The sequence below is a fragment of the Orycteropus afer genome, unplaced genomic scaffold (genome assembly GCF_000298275.1).
Source record: "Orycteropus afer afer isolate SDZICR_OR568_19922 unplaced genomic scaffold, OryAfe1.0 scaffold00002, whole genome shotgun sequence".
Taxonomy (NCBI): Eukaryota; Metazoa; Chordata; class Mammalia; order Tubulidentata; family Orycteropodidae; genus Orycteropus; species Orycteropus afer.
Window position 1 is genome coordinate 2,225,582 of NW_006921589.1, and position 11,448 is coordinate 2,237,029.

The window sequence follows — 11,448 nt, forward strand, 5'->3', positions numbered from 1 at the left end:
TTTTTTTTTTTTTTTTTTAATTTTTATTGTGCTTTGGGTGCAAATTTACATAACTTGTTTTATATTTTAAAAAGTTCATGCCCCGATTACCCAACAGTAAAAATCTCTCCTTCCCTCCTCCCTCTGTGACCACCCCCTCACTGTGCTCTTCTCATCTATGCCTTTCTGTCTGTCCAGATATTAGTGAGTGTTACGTAAGTGCTACCTATGTGAGTGCTACCTCTATGTGAGTGCTACCCCTCTGGTGTTTTATGGCTGATTGATCCAAGGGGTGCATCCCCTTGGAGTAGGTGGGTGCATCAACCTGGAGTAGGTGTTCTCTTTGTAGGTCTTTCTACTTTTGGGTTGAGAGCCAATCCCTGTAAGCGAGTCCATTTCTATAGCCTGAAAGGGCTATATAGTCTCAGAGTTCCACTAGTCTCTCTCAGACCAGCAATTCTAGTTATTTTTGTGTTTTTAATTTTGTTGGACATTTTTCCTCCTACTCCATCCAGATCTCCAGATTTGATCCCTTTCCGAGTAGTTGGCATTGGTAGCCAGGCATGATCTAGTTCTGGTCTCTGGTCATGAAGGTTGAGGTCCTCGGGATCCTTCTTATCTTTGGACTAATTGTTTCCAGATAACTTTGATCTTCTTCACTTTTCTTTGCTCCAGACGAGAGGACACAAATAGTTGCATCTTAGATGGCTGTGTGAAAACTTGTAAGACTCCAGTTGCTACTCACCAAATTAGGCTGTAGAACAAAATTTTTATCAACTATGTGCCAGTTGATCATGATGTCCCCCGAGACTATGGTCCAAGCCCCCAGGCCTGGTGATTCGCTCTCACAAGATGTTTGGTTGTCTCTGAGAAGTTACTCCAACCCTGTTGTCTGTTGCTTCTGTAATGTATGTGGGTAATTTTGTAGGATAAGTGCATATGTAAGATTATCTTCAGCCAAATCTATCCTTGGTCTAGGGTGTATTCTTGTTCACCTACTCCCACCTGCTCTTCTCACATGTTTTAATCCATAGCCTGGTATTTGGTGCAAATGATACTGCAATGTTTGTATGTAATAGTATTTGCCTCTGTTGTCTGTATCTTTTGTATACATTTCAGTGTCTTTCCTTTCCCCCATGTCACCATGCTGGTCACAGACTCTTTCCATATCATTCTTCCCCTCATCCAAATAGACATGTGATACCCACACTACTCCAGTATGATTTCCTGTTAACTAATAACATTTTCAAAGATTCTATTCCCAAATAAAGTCACATTCACAGGTACCATGGGTTAGGGCTTCATACAACTTTTTGGAAGACTCAACTCAATCCATTATATTCTTCAAGTTACAAGAAAAACTAGAGAACACATATTCCTTGTGGGTGTGAACATTTCTAAGTGCTTAATATGCAAGTTAAACACGTCTATTTCTAAGGCGGGCACCTCTTCTATTTCACTCACTAGGATGACCTGCTTACCCTTGGCATTTCAGTCTGTATTTCATGGCAGACCTTTTCAGAACAGCAGATTACAGAAGGTCCAAAACGCAAAGCTAATGTCTTATTAAGATCATTCCATATATATAGGGTTTTCATTCTTGATCCAATTTAAATTTTACACTATTAATTTTGTTACATGTGTATGGGTAGGGGATGAGTGTGTTTGATATTGTTTTGCTGGGGAGTCAAGGTCCTCCACAGTATCTCCCCTCTGAGCTTACAGCCCAAAATTCCTCTACAGTCAGACTGACCTGGCAGGTCAAGTCAGGTGAGGTTTGCTTCAAACCTTTCTTCATCTGTGTTAGCTCACTTGGAAGGTTTTCCCTGTATCTTTCTACTCAATTAATCATCATGCAAATTATTTTCTTAAAGACTCAAATAATCCTGGTTTATGACCCAATGTCTCCCATTAAACCATCTATTACTTTTCAAGTCTGCACTAATTTTCTATTCTGAATGACTTAAAAACTATAGTAAATAGTCTATATCACTGGTTGTTAATGAGTCTTCCTCCAATCCTGATGCTGCATTCTTCTTCATTTGGCCCAGCTTCTCAGACTATTTGCTCAGCATACAGATTGAATAAGTAGGGTAAAAGGATACAATCCTGACTCACACCTTTCCTGATTTTAAAAATGCACTATCCCCTTGTTCCTTGTGTTCCTCATGAACACAATTAAGTGTGTTCCCTTTCTTTGCAATGTTATCCTTAATTTGTCATGATCCACAAAGTCAAATGCCTTTAAATAGTCAGTAAGACATGTATAAATATCTCTCTGATATTCTTTGCTTTCACCAAAATGCATCTGACACCAGCAATGATATCCTTTGTTCCATACCCTCTCCTGAATCCAGTTTCAGTTTCTGGCAGTTCTTTGTCAATATACTGCTGCAACCTTTCTGAATTATCTTCAGCAAAATTTTACTTGTGTGTGATATTAATAATATTGTTTTATAATTTCCACATTCTGTTGGGTCACCTTTCTTTGTAATGGGCACAAATATGGATCTCTTCTAGCCAGTTGGCTGGGTAGCTGTCTTCCAAAGTTCTTGGCATAAAGGACTGAGCACTTCCAGCATTGCATCCATTTGAGATCTCTGGTATTCTGTCAATTCCTGGAGACTCATTAACAACCTGCATTGACAGATGGCACAACCTTGCTTGCTGAAAGTGACTATGACTTGAAGTCCTTACTAATGAAGATGAAAGACTACAGCTTCCAGTATGGCTGATACCTCAACATAAAGAAGACAAAAATCCCCATAACTGGACCCATAACAACATCATGATAAATGGAGAAAAGATTGAAGCTTTCAGGGATTTCATTTTACCTGGATCCACAACCATTGTCCATAGAAGAAGCAGTCAAGAAATCAGATGACACGTTGCACTGGGCAAATCTGCTGCAAAAGACCTCTTTAAAGTGTTAAAGAACAAAGATAGCACTTTGAAGATTAAGATGAGTCTGATCCAAGCCATGGTATTTTCAATAGCCTCACATGAATGTGAAAACTGGACAGTGAATAACAAAGACCAATTAAGAATTGTTGTAATTTAATTGTGGTGTTGGTGAAGAATATGGAAAACACATGGACTGCTCTAGGAGCAAACAAATCTGTCTTGGAAAAAGTACAGCCAGAATGCTCCTTAGAAGCTGGAATGGCTAGGCTTCATGGCATGTATTTTGATCATATTGTCAGAAGCGACCAGTCCATAGAGAAGGAGATCACGTTTGGTAAAGTAGAGAGTAAGTGAAAAGTGGGGAGACCCTCAATGAAATGGATTGACAGTGGCTGGAATGATGGCTCATGCATGGCAAAGGCTGTGAGAATGGCACAGGGCCAGGCAGTGTTTCCTTCTGTTGCACCTTGGGTCGCTATGAGTCAGAGAAGACGATGGTACCTAACAACAACAACAAACAGTAAACAGCAGCAATAATAATCAATTTAATTATAATTGAACAATTTTTTGTCCAATAATTTTGTTTCACAAAGAAACATATTAAGATCTTTGAGTGGCAGGAACCATGTTTTCTTTGCCTACGAGAGCATCATGTGTGTGTGTCCCACAGAAACCGTAATAGAGTTGGGTAGAAGATGTGTGAAAAGTATTTGTTGATTGATTCAGTGATTAAACTCCAAATTTTTGTGAATACCGCATTTACTTGTATAATGTCCCCACCTTTTCCCATTACTTTCACACACATCTGGGTCCCAGTCCTCCACTGCCTTCAAGAATCACCCTCTGGGGAATTTCTGATTTACTAAACAACAGTGACTTTAATAAAGTACCTCAGCAACCAGTGGCAACGTTAATTAGAATCGAGATCTCCTGACACATTTGCTTTACTTCAGCAGTTCCTCCATTCCTCAACAGAGCTGTTGAGAACAACCATTTCAAGTGGCTAAACTACTTTGAGTGAAGTAATAGTCTGTGACTGATAGAAGTTTGTGTGTTGGGGGAGGTGTGCATGTGTGTGGGCATGTGTGTGTGAGAGACAGAGAAAGAAAAAGAGATAGAGAGAGAAGATAAGAGTTGGGAGGGAGAAGAGAGAAGAGAGAGCCAGCAACCGGAAGGTGGCAGAGAGAGGTTCCTAGGTAGAATCTTCTCTGAGTGTTAGGTGTAAAGTTGAGTACTTCTGTTGGTTAGGGAAGAGGGCTACAGGTTACAGTCCTAGCGTTTCTGGGTAGGATATAAGGGCTTAGTAGTCCAGCGATCCAGTGGCAAGGAGACAATAATGAAGTGTGAAGAGAGGGGAAAACATTAAATACTCACAAATTCTCTTCTCTTTCAAAGGGAACAAGTCCCAAAGTGCTCTTTTTATGTAGTTACTTGCTTGTTCTGGACAAAGTCTGTCTTACTGAAGAACACTCAAATGTTACTTAAGTCATGCATGGCTTATTTAAAACACTGAAGATAAGTGAACTTTAGATTTTCCATTTTATACAATTTACTAGTGGAACTATGACATTTTCTAGTATAGAACTAGCACCTTTGAGGTTTTTCCTCTTCAGAAAAATAAAAGCTACCATCACTATAAGAATTTCTCTCTCTCTCTCTTTTTCCTCAATACTGGTAGAAAGGTAGACTCCGTAGATAACTGTGATAGTTGGAGCTGTGTGTTAACTTGGCTGGACCCCAGTTCTGTGTGGTTGTTCCCATGATGGGATCAGATGACTGTGTTCTGAGTGGCCAATCTTTTCAAGGGGAGTTTCCCTAGGGGTGTGGCCTGCTTCCAGGATATCCAGGGACATCCTGGGAAGAGAGACATTCTCCTGTGGATCGGGATTCTGCTGTGCTGCCTACAACTGTCTGTGAGTGAGCAGTCCACCGTTTGGCCTGGAGATCTTGGATTCATCATTCGTTGGAGTCAACAGCCAGTGTACTGCCTGCCAACCTTGAGCTTCTTGGCCCCTGCAATTGCAGAAGCTAGGAAAAACCTCCAGCCTGACGTTTGCTCCAGGGACTTTGGACTTGCCAGCTTCTATACGTTTGTGAGCCATTTTCCTAAGATAAATTTCTCTCTCTCTTTATATACATATATAAGCTTTGCTGTTTTTTGTTTCTATAGAGAACCCAGTCTAACACAATAACACTGCAGTATTTGAGAAACATTGATTTCTTCTAATGGTTCATTTGAGTGTTTCTGTAAAAATTTCCACTTTTACATAGGAAATGCTTTTGCACCAACATCATATATGTGCCTCTGCCTCTATACTACATTTTCCATGTGTTCTAATAAAGATAAAAACATTTCATAATTAAGAATTTAACAAGAATAATTTTTGTCTTCTGCCTTTATCTATTGTGTGTAAGGGGGGAAATATAGCTATGTCATTTCTTCTGGTCAGTAGACAATTGCTCTACAAACAGAGTTGAAAGACTCAGGAGAACAGCTGTTAGCTGCTGTAAAGCAGAAGAGCCACTTCAGGAGTTTGCAGGGAAAAAAGTGAAAGTGTGGTATAAATTCTTTTTATTCTCTGAATTTCTTAGAATGTTCATGTCAAAATGTGTTCAGTAAAAGTTTAATTGTGGCACCATCTAATTGTTTCAGTTTCATTTATTGCACAGGTTCTTTTCCCCTTGCCTACACTTTGAAATGTCTGTTGGTTAGGATCCTCAGTCTCAAGTTTGAGCCACTCCAAAAGTCTCCAATTGTCTAATTCCACTAAATCTGTTTTGCTCCAGACCTATGATTACAACTGCTCACTGGCTTCTCAATTGACTGTGCCAGAACACTTCCAAGTTAAGAGAGTCAAAATCAAGTCCTGACTTGCTCTTCTAAATATTGCTCCACAGCTTATAATAGCTATTTCTGTTTTAGGAATTGGCCTTCTAGTCACTCAAGTTAGAAGTCTTGAAGTCCTTATTGGACCTCCTATGGTTGGAACTGAAATACATTCTACCTGTCTTAAACAACCAGTTGCTGTTGAGTCAAATTCAACTCATGGAGACCCTATATGTGTCAGAGAAGAACTGTGCTCCATAGAGTTTTCAGTGGCTGATTTTTCAAAAGTAACTCCTAAGTCCTCTCTTCCTGGGTGCATCTGGGTGGACTCAAGTCTCCAACCTTTCTTCTAGGTGACTTGCGCTTTCTGGCATGGTGCAGTGTAGTGTCACATCCTTTGGCACCTATGTGAAGGGCTATTTATACCGTGTCTTTGAGTAGAGGGGAGTCCTCGGGTGGTACAAACTATTAATTCTTTCAGTTACTAACTGAAAGGTTGATGGTTCAAGTCCATGCAGAGGCATCTCGGAAGAAAGGCCTAGTGATGTATTTCTGAAAAATGAGCCACTGGGAATTCTGGGGAGCACAGTTGTACTCCAATACACATGGGGTACTCGAGCCCTGGAATTGACTCAACACCTACTCTTTTTTTTTGTTTTGCTTTGTTTTTTTTTTTAGATTTCTTTGGCTATAAATAGTGGCAGGGTTATCTATGGTTGGGATCCTCTAACTGACAATTGCATGATACCAGTTTATGAAAATATCAGGAATTAGGTCCTGGGAGACTGTTAAACCTCTTACCTGAACTGTGGTTTCCTGCTAACAAAGTGGGGCTTACAGAGGATCTTCCCAGTCGACTGGTTACCACGGGTGCCCCCGGTGTTCCGTCCCATTCCTGAGCTTTGCCTGGCTCTCTGGAGGAAGATGCCCCATGATGCCCTCTTTCTTTGCTGTCCAGCTTTGGTATTGGCTCCGTGCTGTGGCTTCGGACTTTCAGCTCATCTGTCGATTCTACGGATTAACCAGAATTACATTCCATTAAACAAACATCAAATTCTTCCCAAATTCCTTTGTAACAGCTAGAGAATGATTTTCTAAAATGCTTTCCATATTTTTTTTGAAACTTAGACTTGTGTTTGACATTATAACATTTAAATATAAAAGGGATATAGATCACATGGGAGGTTTTCTTCTGAGATGTGTAGGTTCATATCACTGTGAAATGCAGTGTACTCTTTGCAAATAGAGAACCACAGGGAATCTTGTGTCTTCTTTAGTTACCAATCTCTTGTGCTCATCCTCAAGGAAACTTGTTAAAGAGCCCTTGACACGCACTCTCTGCACTTTCTCATCTTTTATTCACTCCTCAATCCACTGTGACATGGATTCAGTCTGACCACTCAACTAAAAGAACCCTTGCTAAAATCACCTAGTGCCTTTTCATCTACCCATCTGGAAGGTACTTTTTCCTCATCTGACAACCTTGATTACTTTTATTATGTCTTCAGTTCTCTTGGCTTACTTGATGACCCCCTTCTTGTGTTGTGCTATATTTCTTCTACCACTCCTATGGCATTTATACCTTCTCTTCCTCTACCTTAGTCCACTGTACTTCTTGTGCCATTTAATTCCCTTTCTGTGATCTTAACCATCTTCCAGCCTCTGCCTGGCAATCTGTATGCTAAGTGATTTCTCAATATTTTTGTCTAAAACCTGGATCACTCTCCTGAGCTTCAGATTCATTTATGTAATTGCAATCGGAGGAGTCCACCTGGGTGCCCCACGCCAACCACAAACTTAACATGTCTCATATAAGCTGACGGCACTTTTTATGAAGCTAGTGGTTTCCCTGTTCAGATAGAACTTAAAGTTCGAAGCAGTTAGCCATCCTTGACACTCCCTTTCTTCTGTTACTTCCCAAAGCCATCAGTGGATTCTGCAGATTTTATTCCTGTTCTGTTTTGTGTCCTTTCTACCTCCATTGGTCTGGTTCACATTCTCACCCTTTTGAATGACTCCACCTTACCTCTTTGACTCTGTCCTCGCTTTCCTAACACATAAGCTCTGTATGTGCCAAAAGCTGCCAAAACCAAAACCAAAAAAAAAAACCCAAACTCACTGCTGTTGAGTCAGATCCAACATATAACGACCCCTCCTTGGGTTTCTGAGGTGGTATCACTACAGAAGTAGATTGCCCAATCTTCCTTCTGAGGAGTGGCTGGCAGGTCTGAACTGCCAGCCTTCTGGTTAGTAGTCAAATGCCTTAGGCACTACACCACTAGAGCTCCCAAAGTGACCTACTTAAAATGTAAACTTTATTATGATGTGCTGCTGCCTACAATCCCTCCAGAGGCTCCCTGTTATCCACAGAATAATGTCTAAGCTTCTCAATATGGCCCAAGAGATTCTTCTTTATTTCACTCTCTCGTTCCTCACTAACTTCTTTACTCCATGGTCAAGGTTGTACTCTAAGAATACTAAATAGATTGTAGCTTCTTTCTCCTCATTCCAGCCTCAGCAAAAACCATGCTGTTTTCTATAGGTATCTCCTCATCGGTGTTCAGTACCTTTGTGTCTTGTCTTTGCTTGACTAACTGTATTGAGCCAGTTAAGTATCCTCTGACATCTTCCCCATCCATCACCATGCCATAAGTGTCACTTGGAACCCATAAGATTATCTCTGGGAGATGCAAATCAAAACAACAATCTTGCTCCAGCTCTAGTAGCAAAGTTCAACAAGACAGAAAATAACAAATGCTGGTCAGGATATGGAGAGATTGGGACTCTCATACACTGCTGGTGGGACTGTAAAATGGTACAACCACTGTGGAAAGCAGTATGGTGATTCCTTAAAAAGTTGGAATTAGAAATACCATTTGACCAAGCCATTCCATTACTAGGTATATATCCTAAAGAAGTGAGAGCCATGACAAGAACAGACATATGCACACCCATGTTCATTGCAGCACTATTTACAATAGCCAAAAGATGGAAACAATTGGTGTCCATCAATTGAGGAATGGATAACCAAACTATGGTATATACACACAATGGAATACTATGCAACCCTAAAAAGTAACCTAGAATCTGCAAAACACCACATAATATGGATGAACTTGGAGGACATTATGCTGAGTGAAAGAAGTCAATCACAGAAGGACAAATATTCTATTAGTCCATTATTGTAAAAGTCAAGGAAAGGTTTATCTATGGAAGGAAATTTTCTTTGTTGGGTACCAGGGGTATGAGGGGAAGGTAAGGAACACTGTTATATGGGTAGAGATAAGTACTGATTTGGGTGAAGAGAAGGACAATGTACCAAATGTGAGTGATCAACAGGGTGGCATTGAGGAAGAGGAAGACATAGAGAGGTACATGGGCGGTACAGACAACAAAGATGAACCCTTTTGCACACACAGTACTGCGTTGTCATTGAAGACAAACATGGGTATACAGGTGGATAGATGGGTGGACAGACTGAACTATTAGGTAGGTCTATGAAGCGGGGAGTATACCCAAGACCATGTATAGGGTTGGCAGACAATGGTCCTATAAGTGTATTTGTATGATCTGAATTCCCACATGTGTAGTAGAGCTGACAAGGGATAAGGTTGTAGTCACTTCTTAGTCACAGCCAGCTACCCAGAGGGACCAAGTAGTTGAACCTCGAGACCATAGTCACAGGGGACATCAAGCTCATTGTTCCACCTCCTACTTTGGTGAGTAGCAACTGGGATCTGAAAAGCTTGCAAGCTGCCATCTAGATGCAACGATGGGTCTCTCCTTGTCCAGAGCAAAGAAGAAGGAAGAAAACCAAAGATTCACGGAAAGAATGAGTCCTAGTGACTGGTACACCATGCGATCGGCAGCCTATATGACTATGAGACCAGAAGAACCAGATGGTGCCTGGCTACTACTGTCAACTACTCAGAGGGGGATCTATGTAGGAAACCCTGGATAGAGAGGGAGAACAATGTGGAACAAAACTCAAAGTCATTTGGAAAAAAAAAACTGGGGGGGATGAGGTTTGCTGGTCTGATAGAGCCTGGTGGAACCACTGAGACTATGGCACCTAGCTGCCCGTCAGGTCTGGAATTGAACCGACACCTTGGGTTTCCAACCAAACAAAAGACAGACATATGAGTTGAACATTTACCTGAGGTAGATACACTCCTTGGAGAGAACAATCATCGGAGAAAGAAGAGCTGCACAGGGAGACAGCTCAGGAAGCAGGAGTGCATGGAGGGATGAACACAGGGAAGAGGTAACTATTGGGAGGAAGTGGGAGGGGAGCTGTTGCATTGTGGTAAATTGTAGTCAATGTCATGAGACAAAGTGTATGTGAACTGCTGTATGGAAAGTGAATTTGCTCTGTAATTTTCACCCAAATCACACACACACACACACACACAAAGATTATCTCTGGACTGACCTTGTTTTATCACACCCTTATATGTATCTGCTCTCCCCCAAAGGCCCTCAGTTCTTTAGAGACAGAAAGTGTATTTGACTTTTTGTTTTGGTTTGTTTCCATTTTGGTGCAGCTAGTGGCAAGCACATTGTCTGTCATATAACAGGGCTCAAGAGGTATTTGATTAATTATTTAATTAATTTAGTGCTTTTCTCATCTCCTCAGGCATCCTCTGATGTGTGTAGAAAATACAGCATTGCCGAGGGCATAGGAAAATTGGGTGAGTGTTAGAAATGTGTTAAAGTGACAATGGAACTAATGGTATTTTGAGAATTCTGATCATCTAGTCATCTTAAGTTACAAAGTTCACCAGGTTAAAAGTTTAATTCAAACAGAAATGTTTGAGAAAAGCTAGAGTGAGAAAAGTCACAGAAATAGTTAGGAGAATCTGTATTTTATTTTCTTTACACTTTGATTCAAATGCTTCTCAACTTTCCCCAGTGTGATAACCCCCCAGAGCACACTTTGTTCCTGGTTACCTGGCTCTGTCGAGAAGGGAGAACAAGCCCTAAAGCAGTGTATAGCTGCAGATAAGGGATCCAACAAGCCCCACCCTCTCGGCCCTGGCTGGGAACCCATGTGCCTGGACACTTGGTTTCTCCTCTTGGAGCTTCATTTTTCTTAACTACACAATGGAGATACTATCAGCTGCCTAACTCCCTACATTTTACTTTAATAATATGCTGTCTTTTAAAATATTTTAAAACTAGGTATTCCCACACAAATAAAAGATAGTATTAATTTAAATAAATTTTAACTGGTTGTCCATTATGAATGTATTGAATATGTCTGCACCTAGACTGTTGTTGTTGTTGTTGTTAAGTGCCATCAAGTCAGACCCGACTCATAGCAAGCGATCCCTCCTCAGGAAGGAGTTCTGGTAGTAGCTCTGGTAGCATAGTGCCTAAGGCACTTGACTGCTAGCTAACCAGAAGGCTGGCGGTTCCAGCCACTCCTCGGAAGGAAGACGGGGCAATCTACTTCTGTAGTGATGCTGCCTCAACCGAAGGAAGGGTCGCTATGAGTCAGGTCGACTCCATGACACATAACAACAACAACAATCACTATGGAAGTAGATTGCCCAACCTTCCTTCCAAGGAGTGGCTGATGGGTTTGACTGGTTAGCAGTCAAGTGCCTTAGGCACTATGCTACCAGAGCTCCTTGCACTTAGATAATTGCTATAGCCACTGCCTTTGAGTCAGGTCTGACTCATAGGACCCCTCCTTGGGTTTCCGAAAGATATCACTACAGAAGTAGATTGCCCCA

General features: G+C 41.1%; 1 protein-coding gene across 1 annotated transcript in view; it reads right to left on the reverse strand.

The window, feature by feature from the left end:
* NYAP2 (neuronal tyrosine-phosphorylated phosphoinositide-3-kinase adaptor 2) overlaps positions 1-11,448 on the reverse strand; it is a 367,433-nt gene that overhangs the window by 87,813 nt on the left and 268,172 nt on the right. The window contains exon 4 of the mRNA XM_007955564.2: positions 6,512-6,721. Within this exon, the coding sequence (XP_007953755.2) occupies positions 6,512-6,721 (210 nt within the window). The remainder of the gene's footprint in view (positions 1-6,511; positions 6,722-11,448) is intronic.